The sequence below is a fragment of the Rhipicephalus sanguineus genome, chromosome 8 (assembly GCF_013339695.2).
Source record: "Rhipicephalus sanguineus isolate Rsan-2018 chromosome 8, BIME_Rsan_1.4, whole genome shotgun sequence".
Lineage (NCBI taxonomy): Eukaryota > Metazoa > Arthropoda > Arachnida > Ixodida > Ixodidae > Rhipicephalus > Rhipicephalus sanguineus.
This window is the reverse complement of record NC_051183.1, coordinates 40,097,246-40,118,319: the sequence shown is the minus strand read 5'-3', so window position 1 is coordinate 40,118,319 and position 21,074 is coordinate 40,097,246. Positions and strand designations below refer to the sequence as shown.

Here is a 21,074-nt window from a genome sequence, read left to right as displayed (position 1 = left end):
ATGATTAGCAAGGTGCTTATTACGAATAGTATACGCTATCCTGTCAAATTTTCCTTTCGTTATAAAGTTCCCGCTAGAAAGTTTATTACCGGTTCGCGAACTGGTCAGGTTGTTGTAAAGGCAGCTTTTTTTTTTTTTGTTATAAATGATCGTTTCAGAAGTGGAAGAAAAACATCAAGTATGCTAAATCTAGCAATGACAAGCACTTCAATGTGAACAAACAAGCCGTCAAACGTGAACTGCACTATAGGTGCACTATGCACCATGGAACTGCAGATGTACCGTTGGGAGCAATGCTCAGAGACGAACTACGCCAAGGAATTTTTTTTTTTAATTTCTTCTAGCAAAGCCGTTGACCGTGAAATCGATAGTACATCTTCTGAAACCTTTGATATCAATGTGAATGTTTAGGTTGACAAAAAAAAAAAGAAAACAATTTCTCGCCAGCTCTTTCCAATGCCTTGCTCGAGACTGACATGCCAGTTTAACATCGCTGTGTTGCGCTCCTCTTCACCTTAAACAAACTACATAATATTACGGTCCAATTATTCCGGCTTTGCGCAAGAAACAACTCAAGGGGCGATGGCAATTTGAAGCGCGTAATAGCTTCTCGACACCCATGAGCCACGCGAAACTAAGCAGACAGAAGCGGCCTTGAAAAAGTGCGCGCTAAAGCGTGTCAAGTTTCCTCAACTCAAGCAAGAGCCCGGTTCCGGCGCATGCGCACCGGGAAAAGTTAGAGCGAAACGTCACTTAACTTGTAAACACGTTCGCGACTGCTGTCTACTGACGTTTCCAAAACTAGCTGTCGGCCAAGCGAAACCGAACAATGTGAGCGCCTTAAGTAACAATTAGTAAGTAACTCTTGTAAGTAATTAATTGTAATTAATTGTAATTAATTGTAAGTAATTAAGTAAGTAATTAGTAAGTAACTTAAGTAACTCTTGGGGTTTTACGTCACAAAACCACGATGATTACGAGAGACGCCGTAGGGGAGGGCCGAGATTCGAGCCCGCGACCTTCGGGTACACGTAGCATCGCTGGTGCCGTTGGCTGGACAGGTCATATTACCGGTCATACACTGGACATTGCACCGGACTTGTCATAAACTGTCCATACACTGGACATTGCATCAGACTTGTCATAAACTGTCCATACACTGGACATTGCATCAGACTTGTCACAAACTGTCCATACACTGGACATTGCATCAGACTTGTCACAAACTGTCCACACACTGGACATTGCACCAGACTTGTCACAAACTGTCCACACACTGGACATTGCACCAGACTTGTCACAAACTGTCCACACACTGGACATTGCACCGGACTTTTTTTTAGCACCGGTCGCAGCACCGGACTTGTCGTAACACCGGTCATAGCACCTGACTTGTCATAACATCGGTCATAGCACCGAGCTTGTCATAACATCGGTCATAGCACCGAACTTGTCATAACACCGGTCATAGCAGCGGTCAGATTGGTTATATAGCTCGGTTGGTCGTAATGCGTACGCCGCGTATTTCGAGTATTCGAAGAGGAAAAAACGGGCGCATCGCAAAAAACAATCCTGTTTACCTTGTGTGTCTCCTTGTATTCCTTGAGCTGGTCGGATGCCTTGTCACGTTCCATTGCGTCGAATTGATGTCGCGGTGGCTTGCTTCAAAAAAACACCGGGAAACGGAAGAAGACGAAGATGGGAATGCGGCCGAAAGACTACGAAAATTCGGCAGGTAAGAAAACAGCAGTAACAGTTAACGTGCACAACAACGCACGCTTTCAGCAGAGAGGCGGTATAAAGACCTTGCTCCTTCAACCGACGCTTCGCACACGCCTCTCCCCAGCTGTTGTGCCCGTGCGACGCTTTTATACGGCGACGCCGGTTCGGAGAGGATGTTCGGGAAAGAGAGACAAGATGGCCGCCGCGCATGCGCGGACGTGGGGAATGAAAGTGGAGAGGAGAAGGACGACGCCACCGCCGGTCTCGCGGGATCACGTCGCCTCCGCTGCTGTCGTCTGCTCCTGGCAGTGGCGCGGTTATTTTCTCTATCGTTCTCTGCACAACCCGGATCGGCTCCCTTTTATCTCACAGCGACGGTCAGGTCTTCATACGGCTCTTCATACTGTGTCCTTATGTAACACAGAACAACGGAGCAATGAAGGCATAGCAATTAACCCAATTCATCACTCATATGACTGAAAAAGGGGTACTGACACGAATATTCAGTTTTTTTTTTTTTTTTTGCGTCAAATGAAAAGCCAAGCCCTAAAGAGCCTAGAAAGGTTGCTGCGAAGAGCGAGTGAACCCTGAAAAATTAATTAGATGTTTTTAAAAGCTCGTTTCGGTTACTACTGTACCCTGACATCCCGTCCCAAAACTACAATAAGCTTTTCATCACGTGCTCGTGCAGGATATCATGACGTTTCCACGGACGCTCCGCTCCGTTGGTGATGCACAAGCGGTCATTTTGTCTGTTTCGATTCCTGACGCCTTCGTAACTAGCCACACTGGTGCGTGGTGTCACCAGAACCGATACTGCAGCCTGACGTCACGCTAGTGCACGCCAGTGCAGGAGATGCGTCAAGCGAGAATTGACCTTAATTGTAAAAATAAAATATTTTCTCAGCATTTCCTGAGCTTCACGCTTGCTCGGAACCGTCTCCGTATACAGAACATTTGTATGGCGAAGTAAGGTCAGCTTCGAAAATCGGTGCCAATACCCCTGCAATCTCAAGCATGTAAAAAACAGTGTTCATCGTTATGATAGCCAAAATACAAGAGTAACAAGTACGTAAAGATTGCAGGCACAAATATGACTATAAGCAGGGCAAGCTTTCAGATAATCCAAAGAATTTAACATATTTAACACAATGGGATAGCTTGATTTGAACAAACAACTAAGAGCGAGTAAATGGTGCTAACGACAAGATTTCCGTATCAATAGCAACGGGGGTATTATCACATCGGCTTACGTGGAATGGCGCGCGATATTGTCAGAAAACGTGTTCCCTTATGGGGTTCGCGCTCATGTTTTCGATTTCGAATGTTGGCCGAGTGATTTCCTTGAAATTATTTATCTTGGAGGACGAAATACTCATTCTGCTGCGCGTCAAGAGAACCCCAGGGGGTAAAAATTAATTCCGAGTTCCTCAAGTACGGCGTGCCTCATAATCACTTCGTGGTTTTGGCAAGTGAAACCCTTTAATTACTTTGAGTAATTGATTTCCAGCCAATCTGCACTTCTACAAGTGTGCATTCGTTCTTTGAAAACGAAATCGGAATGTAGGACTCTTCAGGACTGGCTATACCAGATGCAATATTCAAGCAGGAATAACAAAGAAAAATGTATGTATCTCAACACACACTTAGTTAATTTAGATTAGAAACATGTGAGGGTAGGCTACGTAATAATATAATCATTTTCTGGGTTTTACGTCTCAAAACCACGATACGAGTATAAGGGACGCCACAGTGGAGGACTCCGGCAAATTTGGCCATCTGGTGTTCTTTAACGTGCACCTAAATCTAAGTACACGAGCTTCCAGCATCTCACATCCATCGGAATGCGGCCGGCGCGATTCGATCCCAGGACCTTCGCGTCAGCAGTGGAGCGCCGCAACCACTAGACCACCTTGGCGGTTTAGGGTAGGCTACGTCAGAGTGGCTTTCCGAAAATTATGAATTCATTATTTAACCAACAAAGAAACAAAAGAAGTGGAAAAAGGAAAAAAAAAAGAGAAAATACACAGACGACAGCTTCCGCGCGCGCTGAGAGTCTTCGTTGCTCAGCTCAGAACTGGAGCCCCAAGTCTAGGCCGTCCAGAGAGCCGAGGAAGCCGGAGCCAGCAACCCTAGACAAGGTCCAGGCCCATTCCACCAATTCGCAGGGCACTTGATAAAGTTGTTTCATCTGATCTGAACTGTATACACACGACCGCAAGCACACAAGAAGCAGTACAGATATAGGCGCCCCCTCCAGGCCGGGTGAGGAGGGGGGGGGATTTTCATCGTACCCCTTCTCCCCTCACCTCCGTCAGTAGAGTCCAAAAGACAACATGCATGCTCCATAAAGGATGAAAAAATGAAAATTAAATAATGATGTGCCTCCCACAATGACCTGCATTTTGCCCCTGCCTTTCTGGGAATAAATATGGGAAGTAATTAAACAATTCTTGGAATGCAAAATCAGGGGCTTCAGCCCCGCCATTATCGTCAAAAACCTGGATGGCATAATCCTACCCTTTAAACAATGACGGGGCAGGTCCGACTAAGTAAAAGTATGATGCAGATTACCCCCCCCCCCCCCTGAGCACGCCTATGAGTACAGATTATATATGATGGTCATCCTGACCTCCTGACCAACGCTTCTAGAACTTAGAAACGTTGGCCCTCATATCATATAGCACTTCCTCTGGCATTCCTTCCTGTACTTGTTTATAACGAGAAGACGACCATGACATCGGCCCTGTTGAAAAACGTACAAAAAACTCACAGGGTCCCTTGTGCCTTCACCTAAGACGACTCGAAGGCGCAAGCCATCTTCTTTTTCTTCTCAGTCGATGTATTGATTCTGCCCCGCCACCCTCAGAAAGCTTTGTGCACCTAGCGTAGCTTTGCACTGCCTCCTGGATCGGAGGCACCTCACCTGATTTTGCACTACCTCCGTGATCGGCACACTTTTGACCAAACTACGATGTCATGTGATGCGGGCATCGTGTGACGTCAGGTGACGTCACGTCAGAATTTGTGGCGTCATCGTGACGTCACAAATGTTTGCGATCTGTGGCGTCACGGTAACGTTATGTGGTGACGTAATCGCGTGATGATTTTTTGAATCACTCGTGCTGTGCCCGACGCATCATGAGCATCATCATCAACATCAACATACGGAAGCAGCTTAGAAGCGCGCTAACTGTGCCGCAGGTGCGAGCAGCAGCACCGGCGAAATCACAGTGACGGAAATATGACATTACGGATTTTTGTGTTCTTTCACAAAGTGTTTCCACACAACTATAGGAAAGTTCAAACACGGCGCATACTATGGGATGTAAATTGGTGTTTTGGAAGCAGGTTTCCAGTCCACCTAAAAAAAAAAAAAACATTTTCAGAGCTAAAAGTGGAAAAAAGATTGCCAGTGAAGTAGAGTAGGACAGGAAACATATGACGTAGAGGTATATCTAACATGAACTATAATGTATTAAATGTAAAAAAAAAATGTACAGGATCCTAATCTCTGACTTAGGTGTATCGTAGTTGCACTCACACCTCGGCGTTAGTGTGCTCTGATGTATTCACTGGTTTAATTTTTATTGCATAAGCCGTGAGTCATGAAGTTTTCGCAATTTCTATGGCACATACGTTGTTGCTCGCGAACAAATTCTGGCAATTAGCGATTTCTTATTATTTTCTCATCACTTCTCTCACTTACATAGCTCAATCTGTACAACTAAACTTACACTCTGATGTCATATCTATCGTGAACATTAAGAAGAAGCATCGATTTTGTACAGTTCTTATGTTTAATTATTTATTTTTAATTCAGTAACACTTTTTGTTTCATTTCGCACAAACCGGAAATCGCTGTTTAATAAACTCGCTGCTCGTGCCAATAAAAAAAGTTTTAATAAAATTTGATTAGGAAGTCGTTAGGGACTGTAATGAGAGGCCTCTGGACGCGTAATGCAGGCACTGACTATTTCTGACTATGTTGGCTTACGTTGGGATACTGTGAGCCTATTGTTGGGTAATCATGACGGCCAGCATCGCCGGTGCTTCGACGGTAGGTATAATCGACGGTAGGTATAATTCTTCGAACAGAAGACAATTGCCTTTAAGAAAATTCGCCTCAGACTTTTCTACAACGTGCTAGATAGTCTTGAATACAACGTGAACTGTCTTTATTGAGCAGAAAAAAATTAACTGGACCAGACTAGACACTTTTCTATATATGTCTCGACTGCTGATCCGAAGGTCTCGGGATCCAATCCCGGCCGCGGTGGCCGCATTTAGATATAGGCAAAATGCTAGAGACCCGTGCGCTTAGACTTAGGTGCACGTTAAAGAATCCCAGGTGGTCGAAACTCAAGATCTCCACTACGGCGTCTCTCATAATCATTACGTGATTTTGGGGCGTAAAGCTTCAACATTTATTATCATTATTTCTATAATTGAGACGTCACTTGCGATGTTCAAGAAAGCGCCACCAACCGCATTGTTTCTTTTTTTTCCCTCGCTTACCACGCCTTCTCGCGCTGTAATTGTGGGCCTGTAGATATTGAATTTACCTTAATTACTGTTCCACATTATTTTTCTTTTAAATTCCGCTCTAATCTGTCACTAATTCGCATATATCAGTCGTGTGTGACGTGGGTCAGTCCTTTCCTTCTTTCTTTCTTTACTCCTATAATCTGGAAGACGTACCACACCTACGTCGGATTGAATAATAATGAGGCGCTTTCATAGGAGAGGGTGGTCTGTACTGGTGCAGTATACTACAGTTATCCTACTCGCTATTCATCGCGCATTAGAAGACGCTGGTTGTTCGGTGATTTTCCTTCAGGAATTAGAGCTGGCGAGTGGCCTTCGGGTAGCACGAACCGCAAGCTTCAAATACCAGAGCGAAACAGGAAGCTAGAGATAAAAAAAGATTCAAATCCCTTCTACTACTCTAAAGATGGAAGCCGGCGAAGCTGCGACCGTGGTGGATGTGGCACAGCAAATATTGCTACTGTGAATATGTGTATTGTCATTATTGACTATATTGAGCGAATACAGAGGCATACACTCGGAAGATTCCGGTATTTCTCTTGCGCATGACATATATCATCAATTGCGGTCTCAAAATGAATCCATGTAGTATATATGAGAAACCACGTTGTTTCGGAAGTACAAAAATAGCATGACGTTCGTTTCTTATCGTCTTGTCTTTTAAAGGATGACTGAAGTGAAACAATGTATCGGTTTAAATTCATATTTTTCACTCTGAAAACTCTAATATCGTTAATATCACCATGACAGGTGTATTAATAGAGGAGAAAATCAAGGTCAAAGTCTCATTTTTAAATTTCGTGCCGAAATCTGCGCGCGTGACGTCACGGATTTCAAAGCGAATTTCGAAGTGACATTGGCTCAACGAAATTCATTGAACCTTGGCATGTTAAGTCTATGGCCCTCTCAGAGGACCATGCACTTAATTTTTTCCGATTAGGAACTACGTAGACCCTAGTAGACGCCGTCAAAATCTACGACGTCACAGCAATTTTTGCGAAAATTTCAATAATTTATGTATGCCCGTGCTTGCGTTTATATGCGTGCGCGTGTATATACACATGCAAAATTCAAAAATTTCGGGAAGGGGGAGGAGTCTAACCCAACCCTATCTGCCCCTCCTCCAAAAAAGCTTCGCTTAAAGGGAGAATAAAGAGAAACAATGAATCGGCCTAGATCGATAAATTGTGCTCTGAGAACTCTAATGTCGTTAATTTCGCTATCATAGGTTTATTAATAGAGGAGAAAATAAAGTTCAAAGTTTCATTTCTAAATTTCGCGCCGAAATCCCCCGCGTGACGTCACGGATTTCAAAGTGTACTTATCGTTTTTTGGCGCCATTGGCTCAACAAAATAACCCCAAACTTGGTATGTTAACTCTATGGCCCCCTCAGAGTACAATGTACTTCATTTTTACCGATTAGGAACTGCGTAGTCAATAGTAGGCGCCGTTAAAACATGTGACGTCACGGCGAACGGTGCGGAAACTTCAAGGTGGCGTCGCCATCCACATTTTGTTTTTGCGCGTTTTCTCGCAGAAAGCGTGGTGTTTTTGGTATCGTGAAACAGTACATTACGAATATGAGAAAAATCGTTTTGCTCTTTAGTGTGCCTTTAAAGGGACCGTGCAACGCTTTTTCAAGTAATCATCGAATGACTTCATATATGCACTATAATATTTGGCTAGCGTTTTCTCAGGTGCCTCGACTACCGATCGGCAGCATTTTCTGACCATGCTGGAAAAGTGTTGCAGGACCCCTTTAAAAAATGGTTGGCCGCGTTGCACGATGCGTGCAGTGTCGCGGGATGAAATCCGAACCGCGGCGGCCGCATTTCGATGAGGTTGAAATGCATAAACACGCGTGCTCCATGTTCGGAGTATCGTTATCTTGGAACATAAGACGTGCAATTCAAAAAAAAAAACTGTTTCCGCCCGGGATCGAACCGGGGACCTTGCGCGTGTGAAGCGCACGTGATAACCACTACACCACGGAAACCAGCGCGACGAAGCTGTCAACAAAAGCGGAATCAATGATAATGTTTTTGTCTATCGCTAAATCGGGATTCACTTCGTTCGTTTAAATGGCTTCGCTTGCCTTCAGGCAGCTTCGACGACCGAGTATTACGGATGATTTAGCGGAGTTTTCCAGATCGCTTCCAATTTCCCATTTCAAACGTTCCTAGGCCTAAAAAGAAGATAGGTGTAAACAAATCTGCAGCATATAATTACTCGCTTTTGGTGCGTGGTTCATATTTATTTACTTTTATTATTACTAAAGAAAAGTAGTAATATTGCAGCACGCGGGGATACAGGCGAGCGTGTTCAGTTGTTTCTTTCTTTTCACTTTTTTAACGCATTCCACCTTCGCTAGGTGACGCCACAGTCACAGCTTGGGCACGTAAATGTCCTGTCCGCAGCGAACGTTTACGGTAGTGTAACCTATTCCCTTAACCCCCACTAACGGTAAACTAAAATTGTACGCGGTCGGCCCACACTTGCCACGCACGACCGCGCAAATGCAGCGCTTAGACTCGAGTGACGAGGCGAAAGACGTTCGAAAGGCGTACTGCTCCACTCAAACTCTCTGCACCTCACGTGGTCTTACACTGCCTCCGGGATCCGCCTACCTTTGACTGGTCGACAGCGGCAGTTGATCACGTCATCATGTGACATCTTCATGACGTCATAAATTTTGGTGGCCTGTGTCATCATTACGTCATTATGTGACGTCATCTCTTGGTCTCTGGAGGTTGCGCGGGTCTTCAGCCGCAAAATCAAGCAGGTGTGCCATTTACAACTCCACTGTAAAAGGAGACGATTTGGAGCACCATGCGCTCTACTGAGGGAGAGCGGTAAGCCGTCCTGAAAAAATACTTGAACGATCCACGGAAGAACGGATGCGTTTAGAACGAACGGTCATGGAGGGAAAAAATGTCCAGTAGTAAGCGTCACGTGAGAATCTTGAAGCACAAAGAAAAAGAGAAGAACAAAAGGAATCACGAGCATTATGGGAATTCTACCATGAGCACAAGGAGGCAGCAGCCTCGGAATTGGCGTGTGGACGATAGGCGCTCTGCCTGGTTAAGCCGACCGTTAGTCCGTGCAGAGCGAACAGAAAACTATCATCATCATGAACCAGCACGTGATCTTTTCGTCCTCCTCTTCTTTACCTTCTACTTCCCTACCTTTGACAAAACAATGATGTCATGTGATGACGCCATGTTATGTGGCGTCACAATGACGTAATAGCGTCACAAATTTTGGCGATCTGTGACCTCATGCGGTGACGTCATCACGTGATAATTTTTTGCTTTACTCGTGTTGACGCCGCCGAGGGGCGCTGGTCAATTTTTGCATTTCATGATGCATGTGATGCTTTCGCCATAATAAAGAGAAACAAAGTTCAAAAAAAGGCAGGCCGTCCAGCTCCGCACTTCCTTCAGGCTTGGCGCCAGTAGTACGAAGCTGCCTTTTCTTTCCTCCATGCAAAAGGTAAACGATTTAGATTGCTATATGTTCTCTATACTAAAGACATAATTCGGATGCGGATACGAAGAACTTTATCCTTAATAAAGTTCTTCGGAGTTAGTCTGAGGGAGTTGGTCTGAAGCATCCTAAGGGTTATAGCCTGAGGTCTTGTGAGCTTGTTATGTGGTTGAGGAAAAAAATTATTCCCTCCAGTTAGAAATATTCGGTGAATTCATTAAAGGTGAACAGAGGGTCCCGGAACTCTCGTACATTGGACTGTGGCAAGGCTCATCCTCCCGCGCGGAGAGTTAGCATGCCCGCCTGGAGTGGGCAATGTCATTGAGGTTGATGAGCGAGTCCAGAGTGTTCCTTTTGCACCCCCCTGCCGACGCCTATGCCCGGGGGCCTTCCCGGCTTCGGAATGAAGGCAACCGATGCCGACTTCCAGGTTTCTGGCACCAATCCCCGCTCCCAGACCCGATTAACCTCGTCAGTGAGGTGCTCAATGGAGTCACCGTCCATGTTCTTTGGAGCTCTATTAGAGATACCGTCTGGACCTGGGGCACGCTGGCCATTTAGACCAGGGGCGTAGCCAAGGGCCGGGGGGGGGGGGGGGTCGGGCGTTCAACACCCCCCCCCCCCCCCGAATTTTCAATTTTGCTTGCGTATACATACACGCACAGATACAAACGCACGCACGAACATACATAAAGTATGGTTAACACCCCCCCCCTCGAAAAAAATGTCTGGCTACGCCCCTGACTGTGCAGTACCACCCTAACTTCGGTAGTGTTAAACGGCTCGTCGAACATAGGCTTGCACAAATGTTACTCACGCAGTGTAGGTCGTCTGACGAAGAGATAAAAAAAAATTATTGTACATGCGTGGTAAAAGAAGTGTGTTTCCGCCCGGGATGGAAGCGGGGACCACGTGCGTGTGAGGCGCACGTGATAACCACTACACATGCACGTACGTAAACCAGCTCGCCGCGCCTGTGTTGCAACTTTGGATGAGATTCAGGGACCGTATACATGGGTTGCACGGACGTCACATCCGGGAACGACAGGACCGCAAGCCGCCATGTTTAAGAACACTTGCAGCTGTCTGGAAGCGTAGGCAGAAGCTTTGCAGCGGCGAGATCTGTTCTTCGGCCGCGCCACCGGCTTGACCATGACTATTTGCGCTGTTTTTGGATGCAGAACAAGAAAAGGAACTTCTGCTTCTAAAGACAAAGGGACATTTTTCGTTTCCATCCTGCATGCAGTGTTAACAATTACCATACACCGCAGCCAGCAAACACGTTTTAAATGTTTTAGTTCGATTTTAATGTTTTCTTCGCCCAGTATCTGCAAGTCAGCACCACAGCAATAAACAATATCATGACGAGTCAACACAGTTCGCTGGGTTTGCGAACTCTACCTTGACTCTACGTCGAGCATGCGGCCGAAATCAAAGTCGCCAATCGTTTACGTGCACCATGTGCAGCTGACAGCAGCCAACGGAGCTGTTGCTAGTACGTCACGAGTTGCTGCCCCCCGGTGACCTAGACTAGCATTATTAAATGTTGACTTCGACCAACATTACACTGTGTTCACAAGTCCCTGTGAAACCGCCCTCTAGATAACGAAACCCAAAGTATTTTTTTTTTAATCGCGGTATGAAAAGTATATTCAATGCGCTACAATGCACCATGCGGTACTGTTTTCAGAGTTCCGAGGCTGAGCAGAATGTCGCATAATGAAATCCCGATGATGATGATGATCAAAGCTTTATTTCTCCCACCCCAGATGCCAATTTTCGATTGGGGTGAAATGTAGAACCTCAGGTGGCAAAAATTTGTTCGATGTCGCCCACTACGGTGTTCCTCATAATGAGATCGTTGTATCGGCGCATAAGACATGCTAAACTGAGAAAAAAAAAGTATGAAAAAAATAAAATTGTTTCCGCCCGGGATCGAACCGGGGACCTTGCGCGTGTGAGGCGCACGTGATAACCACTACACCACGGAAACCTTTTTTTTTTTTTTTTTTTTGCTTTATTGCCTGCTTCCAGACATAAACCACATCACAAACACATAGAATAAATAACATCAAATGTTGTCCGTCCTACTGGACAGACATCAATTTTAAAATTCCTTGAGCACTGTCAAGGGTTCCACTCTCGATAACCACTCAGGTACAATCTCCTGCGTTTTCTGCAATTCAACAAATTTCGACATACACTCACGAAAGTACATTCTTGCGGGCCTTGCATCTGGATCGCGGTGAAATCCTGCCATACGCGCCCGCCATAGACAGTGGAGGCCGGTTAACATTATTAAGTCTAACGGCAATCCATTCTCATTATCTATTGGGAGAAACCTGATACCGTATTGATCTAACGGGAATTCCTTCTTGATTGTCCTCTGTAGTACATCCCAAAAGTACACGCCCTCCCAGCAATGTAAGAAAACATGGTCAATAGTTTCTGGCTTATTACAGATAAGGCAGTCTGAGCCCCAAGGTAAGAAAAAACCACGCTCCTCAAGGAATACCTTGACATGCAATGTGCCTGTGTGAAGCTTAAAGAAGAAGGACTTCGTGGAAGGCGCCACTTGCATTCTTTTAACCCTTTTTAGCACGTCCTGCCCTTGGCCTCGACTGTGCATGGCTCTGTACAGAGGGACGGGTAAAATTGCATCACACACATCTTTGTACAGCTTTTTACGTGACACTGAGAACAGATACTCATTAGAAAATCTAACAGACAAAAAGCGAATACTTAGAATCACCTCCTTGAGATACCCGCAGACTGCGCCATTCATGTGATCTGTACCGACTACATATTCAGGTAGAGCCCTGATGAGCCTCAATTGGCACACCGTGCGCAGGAAAGGGTCACTCACATTACGGAAAAAGAAGAACCTGTTTATGATTTGCCGAATGAAAAGATGTGGCAGTCCCAGACCTCCTTTCTTTACTCGTCTAAACAGATTGGTTCGACTGCATCGTTCCCAACTAGAGGCCCACACGAAAATTGCGAAGACACGATGAAATTTCTGTATATTTGCCCGTGAACAATGCAATACCTGCATCACGTACCACAGTTTCGACGCGAAGAATAAATTGCAAACCGTAGCTCTTGAGAACATTGATAGGTGATTACCCTTCGACCTATTCGCTTTCAACTGAATCACTCTTGCCTGTTCTTGCCAATAGTTATCATTGTCTTTGTAGTATTCGAGCGGTACACCTAGATATTTGGCAGGTGTCGTCCCCCACTTAACATTGGCGAAAAATTCTGGTCTAGATGACCACACTCCGTGCCAAAAACCCAAGCACTTTCCCCAATTTACCAGACTACCAGTTGCATTGCCGAAATTCTTTACTACAGTGATAACCTGTGCAACACTTTCTTTGTCGGTGCAACAAACTGCGACATCGTCCGCGTATGCCAGAATTTTGACTTCTGATGCCTGCAACCTAAAGCCGTGAATGCTGCTGTTTTCACTTATTGCCAAGCACAGGGATTCTATGTAGATGCTGAACAGTAGAGGGCTAAGCGGACAGCCCTGACGGACGGATCGCACGGAAACCAGCACGACAGGGCACACGACCAAAGAGGTGTCGATGACGCCCAGGGGTGCTATTCCGGACACTCCAATACCGCCAAATTGTCATATATCGTAACGGCGACAGTTTAAGCCAATTAGTGAGGCCGTAGCAGCCCTCTGGGCCAATCACAGTTCACCAATGTCGGAATTTGACAGTGACAAGGATAGCATCCCAGGTCACATCAGTAACTCAGTCACCTTTGTCTTTAGAGAATTGATTTTTATAACACAAGGTATTTTCAGATACGGCCTCAGCGATGAACCCATTCCGAACTGCGGCGGCACAGTTCCCCTAGCGGTAGACTTTCAAGACACTCGTGTACGGAGCGTGGCCTCCGCGATTGTCAAAAATCGTGCAGGAGGGTGATCCCGGAGTCCACGTTTCTGCACTCACTCTTTTTTTTGCTTTTATGTTACTGTGATTATCCAGAACTAATGAAACCGACAGACAATTAAGCCAAGGAAAGCACAAGAAACATTATTTGTGGTTTTTTTAACTGTATTTGTAATGATTCTCACTTAAATTGAAAGAAATTAAAGCGGACGAAAATCACTCTTTCCGTCGGTGGAATCTGAACCCACAACCTTCGAGTCCCAGCTGTTCGGTAAGGCTACCCCGTGGCCTCCGCGATTAGCTCCGGCATCGCGCCATTGTTGAGCAGCGGCGCCCTACCGGCGCTGATTGCGGAGGCCACGGATATATTTCCGTGTAGTCCGTGTCGTCCTCGCTTAGGTGTCACGCAGTGGCAGTGAGCAGGCGGCGGGGGCACATTACGCTGGTAAAAAAAAAGCGATGGCAAAAAAAAGTAGAAGCCACCAGATACCCTCGGCGGGACTCGAACCCGCAATCTCCGGTTTAGGAGACCGATGCGTTATCCATTAGGCCACGAGGGCTTCGGCCGGACGCCAAATGCGTGTATCCATGACATAGGAATGCAAGCGATTCTACAGATTGCTTGTACTGACGTCATTCTAGCCGCCATGTTGGTGAACCACCATCAATGCCCTATAGTTGCAGCTGTTGTAGTCAGGCATGCTGCTCCTGCTGTAAGTTCTGACCAAAGTCTTTTTAAAACTGCTTGGTTCTGACCACGGAGTATTTAAATTGAACATGCTGAAGTGGATGCGCTCGCATCGCCGTACCGTCTAAAGCAGGGGTCTCAAACACGCGGCCCGCGGACCTTTCGCTAGTGGCCCACGGCTTCACACGGATTAATGTTTTGTGACTTTGCTAAATAGCACTCGCATTATTTTCTCACCCGTTGCAATTAATAGCACTTTGTTCGGGTAAGCTACAGAGATATGAGACTGGTCTCAAGTATTATTTTTTTTTTCGTGAGGCACCACATGCGGTCACTATGAGTTGAAGCATCACCGTAAAACGAAAACTCTATATTTCAGAATCGGTGTCCATATTTTAGTCATTGTGGAAATCAGTATCGATACCTTTTTCGAAACCTGACGTCAAATCCCCTTCTTAAATGACCCATATATGGAATATATGGGAAAAGCGTTATTTTAAATGGCAACGTTACATGACACTTTGTTCAAGCTCACTCCGTGCGAGTTGCTGTCTTCCCGTGACGTCACACTGCGATGACACGTCACTGAGAAGCCACGCCCTCGATATATAAACCGGAACTGTTTTTTTTAAGGGAGCGGTATTAAAAATATATTCGATGCATTCCCAGGCACCACAATACTCTTTTTAGGGTTCTCGACACCAGTTTTTTTATTTAGCGCAACACTAAAAAATGTTTAAAATTCGTGTCAGTACTCCATTTTCCTTGACCACTCTTGGTTCTTCAATGTGCATTAGAAGCATACTACAGGAGTGTTTTTACATTACTGCTTTACCCGAATGCAATCGCAGTCAACTGAATATTGAACCTTGCGTCCAGACACATATAATGCCATGACCACTGTTCCAACCCGGGCAGGTGAAAATGTTTTTTTTTTAGGTTACATACGTGGAGGCAACATATGCATTCATGATGCTGTTATTTAAATCAGTACAGCTAACTGTACGTGCAGACACGGGAGCCGGAAGTGGGCGTTGACGAGTGTTATCACAGCAAGCAAAAATAGAAAGCATGAGAGTATGAAGACCAGAACAAATAGAGAAACAATAGAAGTTCAAAGACACCAGAAAGCAGCCAAGTGCAAACGATAACGCAGCTAGGCGAAGCGGCACAGCATCGGCACGTGCATACGTACGCTGAGATAGCGGCCAGATAAGGGTGCCGCCCGCACACAACAAAGATACAGTCGATCGCTCGCTTTCTAGAAACGCAAAAGAGTCAAGGTCGTCTGAAGCTTTGAGTCTGAATTGCGTTGCGAATGAAGAGTCGACGTACACACGCCACTTACAGCTAACTTTTGCTGATAAAAGTGCTCAAGCCTTTATTTTGTTTGCTGTTTCCGCGCAGGACCTCTGATGTTGACAGAAAGACCACCAGGTAAAGTGCACAGTTTCGGATGAACGATGCAAGTCATCGCTAAGGTCGGGTTCACCGGCCTGCCTAAAGATAAATTACAAAGGCATTTTGCCAAGCAAATAATTACGTGCACATTGCTGTTGCACAGTGTAGAACTTGCAATGTAATGTTGCAATGTAAGGGCCAGCATTTAAAAGCGACAGCTATGTTTTTAGGAATGGAATTTGGAGGGCTCGTTTCTTTGTTTGACACAACCTTAATGAAAGCCAGCAGATAATGAAGCCAAGGAAGCTATAGGGGACGTTAATTGTACTGTTTTAAGTGTATTGTAGTAAGTGCGACGTAGATTTGAAGAAAGTAAAGTGGACAAAAAGACAACCTGCTGCCGGCAGGGACCGAGCCTGCAACCTTAGGCAAGTTGTCTTTTCGTCCACCTTACTTACTTCACATCTGTATCAGGATTACAATACAGTTAAAACATTACAATTAACATCCCCTATACCTTCGTTGGCTTCGCTATGTTTTTTAGAAACGTTAAAATTTGCACATGTCATTAAAACAACAATGCTGTATACTTTTTATTGAACCTAGAGGTCAAATTAATGGTTCACGAAAAAATAGCTTTTGGACTGTGAAAGAGGAGCGCACTTTTTCACAAGCGATGTCCACTAGTAAGTCTTGCGCTTGTCATCTCTAGTAGCCAGCTCTGAGAGCACGAGCCTGTGTAGAAAAGAGCAAAGGGCAGTGAACCGTGGCCCCTAGTCCGATAGAAATACAAACAGGCAGGACACAAGTACACCTCTAGTGCCTCGTATCACGTAGACAGAGACGAGTGGAAGAGATTCACCATTTCAAAGCACTTCGTGTTAGCGTGCGGGCACTTGTGTGAAAGATCGGTATGAACATGACGGAAGGGGGCAAACAGATCATGCACGTAGAACAAGAAACGCGACAAGCAATGGCTCTCATGTAAGTTTACTCCCAGAAAACAGGGCGATGAACACGTATGCAGAAACAAACAGATCAATAAGTGTGACAGCAGGTGTCAGTCATCTTTACTGCACCTCAGCAAAGGTGGCTGAGGAAGACACATGCTCTCATTCTTTTTCATCAGTTTGGTTAGGTGTATTTGTATGACTCTGGCTCATGCGAGTAAATTTTGTTGAGCGTCAGTGCTTTTCCTGTTTCACTTCTCATTCTACACGTGTGATGCATCAATTCACCCAAATTTCCATTCTGTTGAAAGATTTGTATATTGTACAGCTGAATTGAACGTCGCATATCTGTTAACGATCTCACCATCTTTCTGCTTGTACTCAGAAAGCAAGTTTGTCTTGTTGCTACACTGAAATGCTATGCATGCCTATTTCAAAAAGCATGACACCTTTCGTGTAATTTAGTCTCTTTGTTCTTCAATTCTCACGAAATGTCAAAAAGGCATTGACAAAGCGTGCTTCATGTTCATTAATTTATGGACTGCACAACCTTGCAGCCATGTCTCCGTAGAGTGGTTGTCACAAACGTCTGGAATTCTCGCTCGCCCGTCCCTTCGTGCCTTGGGATGGGCGCCGTGGTGTCGGCCGCGGCCTAACAGGCGCCAGGCCCCGGAGACGAAGGTCGAACACGGCGACGCTCGGTTTGGAGAAAAGAGGTGCGGTGACAGGCAAACACCTCTCGCTTCCCGGAGCCGTTTCGAATCGAGGGGAAAGCCGTGGTCTGTTCACCATTAGTTTTGACGACCGGCGCGGCGGTCTCCGGCTTGCGGAGGAGAGGAAATGGGTGAAGACATCCGGGGACAACAACATCAATTATCTCGGACGTAGCCCCGCGAGCCTGCTGTCACGCATCAACAGCAAGAGAGAATTTGACTGCTTACGGCAGTTGACGTTGAACCAGCGAAGAGCGCGGTCATCGGTGTTGCGAGTCTCGCGTAGGCGGCGAGCGCGGAGTGTCCCGCGCAACGAATCGAGTCGGCTGCAACACCGGGCACCCTCGTCGTCTACTGAAGCTGCGAGACCATCGGCGGCACCACGTCACCTCCCCTACGAGTACCACGAGCTGGAATGGTCCGTACGGAACTTTTTATTGTGTTTTTTTTTGTTACCGTTTTTTTTTGTATTTTAACCAGCTTTAAAATATTGTATCATGGTGCGCTGCGTCGCATAAAAGCTCCGAAGCGGGAGCGCGTTACCTTTCTCATAATTTGTCCTTGAATTTCTGTTAGCCACAATCATGTCTGTAATCACTTTATTAACATCCCGCGTTGCCTCTAATGTGTACCTGTTGTTGTTCATTTAGTACGTAGCTTGCTCTGTAGTTGTTCTTTTTATCGCGCATATTTTTTGTCTCCTCTTAGTTCCCATTGTACTGCTTACCGTTGCCCTTGTAATAATTAAATGTTTATTTGTTCCGTATCAAATGTCCGTGTCCGCTCAATGAGTCTGTCGGTCATCCTGCACACCACTACACGGGTCGACCGGCCATTACAAATTCGATATGCACCACTCCGAGGCCTCTCAGGCGTCGCAGGCCTAAGCGTAAAGTGGAAGCCTGCGAGTATGCCGCAACGCCGTTGTTAGATCGGCGGGGGCCTCACCGAAGTGTGTGACAGTGGTCACAAATATATTTGAATAGTAGGTGCACAGAGCACAGACCAACAAAAAAATCTGGAAGGTCTCCAGTATAGTCCAAGGTTCGACGAAAACTTGTCAGGCGAGGGGAGTTCATTGAAGAAATAAAACAGGCACTCATATATCTTTGTTTTTCTTCGAACAAGGCAAGTGCCTGTTTTATTTCTTCAAGGCCTCCAGTAATGCTTTATTTTTAAACTGTATCATATGAAACATGCCAGTCATGCACAACCAAACTGCAGTCACGAGTCGACAAAATTGACAGTATAGAGACAACAAGCCTTTGTGCCGGATAGAGGGCGTACTGAGAACTGGAAATTTATCAACTGGTTTTACTGTAGGTACACCAAGAAGTTAGCTTATAGAGTGGATGGCACATAACTTACTAATACATCATAGTAGATTTTCACGTGGCAAATAAGTTATTTGACTATGATATCTGCAAGTTACAGCACTTGTTTTCAGGACTTAATGAAAATGCAATCATTAAGTAGTGACGAGTCGCCTCAACAACAAAAGTTCTGAGGCTTGCAATAGCATGCAGCCTTCACATCACAATGCTTAGGATATAGTTTGTCATTGGTTGGAGGTGACCAGATAACTTTGAGAGGCTTCGTACACATTTGTGTACACACCTTGTTTTCGCTAGTGGTGTCCACTAGTGGCAAGGAAAGAGCAAGATACACTGATGTTTGTGTGAATTGAACCTCCTGTATAATAAGTGTGTCTTCATTTGCCTTCATTTTGCGATATACTGTTGCGTATGATCACTTTACTGAATACACTACCATCAGTGGCGTAGCCAGGAATTTTGTTCGGGAGGGGGGGGGTTCAACCATGCTTTATGTATGTTCGTGCATGCGTTTTTATGTGTGCATGTATATATACGCAAGCAAAATTTAAAAATTTCGGGGGAGCAGCCAGGAAATTTCGAGCAGCCAGGAAACAATGGTGCATTGAAATGCTGCTGATGTTTCAGTGAGGTTAGTCCCTGTCTTTCAGAGACAACCTTTTTAGTGACTCATCAGCCATCACATTTACACTTGTTGCTTAATAGTAGTGTGAAAAAAGGTCAGGTTATTGGCAACGTGAAACAGAATACATATTCCACAACCATTTACTTTTCTTTAACAACGTGCGAAACTTGCATGGAATTCAAGAGACGTAGCAAGATTTGAAAAGAAGCAAACTTGTCACAAGGACCAAGTGACACATCTAAATTTCTGTTCAACCATGATGATTCTGAATAGAATAAGCCATGTGCTCCGAGAGAAAACAGTCGTGAATTATTACGTCACTTTGTTGTTAATTTCTACTTTGTTCTGCTCCAGATGAACACATTTAGTCATATTGTTCTACCAACCATTTCCCATCGCAGCAATGCTTATCATGCGACACATCTGTATAACCTTGTTCTGCTTCAAAGGAGTACATCTCGTCATGATGTTTTACTTAGTATTCCCATCGCAGCAATATTTGTCACACGACACATGCCTATGACTTTGTTCAACATGAACATCATATGACTTTGTTCTGCTCCAAAGCAATACATCTTGTCATGATATTCTACCTACTATTCCCAATCGCTATACCTGACACATGCCTTTGATGTCATAATCATTGAACTGAACGCGCATTTTGTTGACCAATGATAAATGCCTAAAATGTATTGTTACTTTGAAGTGGCTCCTATTGCGACTGCCAAGGTAGCCACTTTCCACTGCGTGGCTGTTCTCGTAGCTAGGGGGCAAATGATAAGGCATGTGGCACTTCCCTCTGATTAGAAGGCAGCAAAGAGAAAAATTATTGTGAAGATAAGAAACTGGAGCTTAGGTTTTTTACAAAACACATAGTCTCGTGTTATACTATCATACTTTAGTGTCACACTTACAATAGTGTTATAGAGCCTTCACACAGCTGCAAGGTAGGAAAGAAGGAAGTGCCGATGACCTCGAATTAATCTAAATTTATGCCACAACAGTGATAGCAGCTGGGACATATGTTTCTGAATCATTCTTCGAATCATGAAAAGCAATGTGACACTCGCCTGCATAATTTGATTCCTGTTGAAAAGCACCTTAGACTGCCATCGTCTTGCTTATGATGTAGAGCATTGGAGTGATGTTTTATATTCAAGTTTACTGCTACTTGCAGATTTCATTTAATGTTGTGAAATGTAATAAAACCAAAACTGAACCACTGGCCAGCTGAGGTTACATTGCACTGTAATGGTTATCATAGACTCATTAAATTGAACCTGAAGGGACCTGAAAGATACGCTCCATTTAACAGGTGTTCCATTTACTGAGAGATGAACAGGGGAGCAAAATGCAAGTACGAAACCAATCATATTAGAAACAATTGTGCCATTTAAGCAGCAGTTCCATTTAAGAGATTTGCATTTACTGAGAGTCTACTGTAGGTAGTAATGTTGGGTCTCATGATGCAAGAGCAACAAAGTTCATGCACTCTACATGAAGAAGAGACAACAGACAGATACGGGTATAAGGGCAGACAGGATGAGACACCTGTCCCATCTATCTTTCCTTTTGTATGTTATGTACTACATGAGTTCGATATGTGGCTCATACTTTCCTTTTCTGTACAGATAATCAGTATGCATCAATCTCTTCTCATGGTGAGAGCTTGAGTGAGAATATAGCAGCTTGTATAGA

General features: G+C 44.9%; 1 protein-coding gene and 3 non-coding genes across 7 annotated transcripts in view; all 4 read right to left on the bottom strand.

The window, feature by feature from the left end:
* Positions 1-1,828, bottom strand: part of LOC119401762 (catalase) — a 54,071-nt gene extending 52,243 nt beyond the window's left edge. For all 4 annotated transcript variants that reach the window (XR_005185508.2, XR_005185507.2, XM_037668728.2 and 1 more), the window contains exon 1: positions 1,581-1,828. Coding sequence is in view for 2 of the 4 variants with exons in the window: in XM_037668728.2 (XP_037524656.1) it covers positions 1,581-1,634 (54 nt within the window). In the remaining 2 variants the exon portion in view is untranslated. The remainder of the gene's footprint in view (positions 1-1,580) is intronic.
* Positions 1,829-8,194: 6,366 nt separating this feature from the next.
* On the bottom strand, positions 8,195-8,267 carry Trnav-cac (transfer RNA valine (anticodon CAC)). Its single transcript has one exon. It is a non-coding gene; the product is annotated as a tRNA-Val (tRNA).
* A 3,410-nt stretch (positions 8,268-11,677) lies between these two features.
* On the bottom strand, positions 11,678-11,750 carry Trnav-cac (transfer RNA valine (anticodon CAC)). The gene has a single exon. It is a non-coding gene; the product is annotated as a tRNA-Val (tRNA).
* A 2,402-nt stretch (positions 11,751-14,152) lies between these two features.
* On the bottom strand, positions 14,153-14,225 carry Trnar-ccu (transfer RNA arginine (anticodon CCU)). Its single transcript has one exon. It is a non-coding gene; the product is annotated as a tRNA-Arg (tRNA).
* Positions 14,226-21,074: the final 6,849 nt, after the last annotated feature.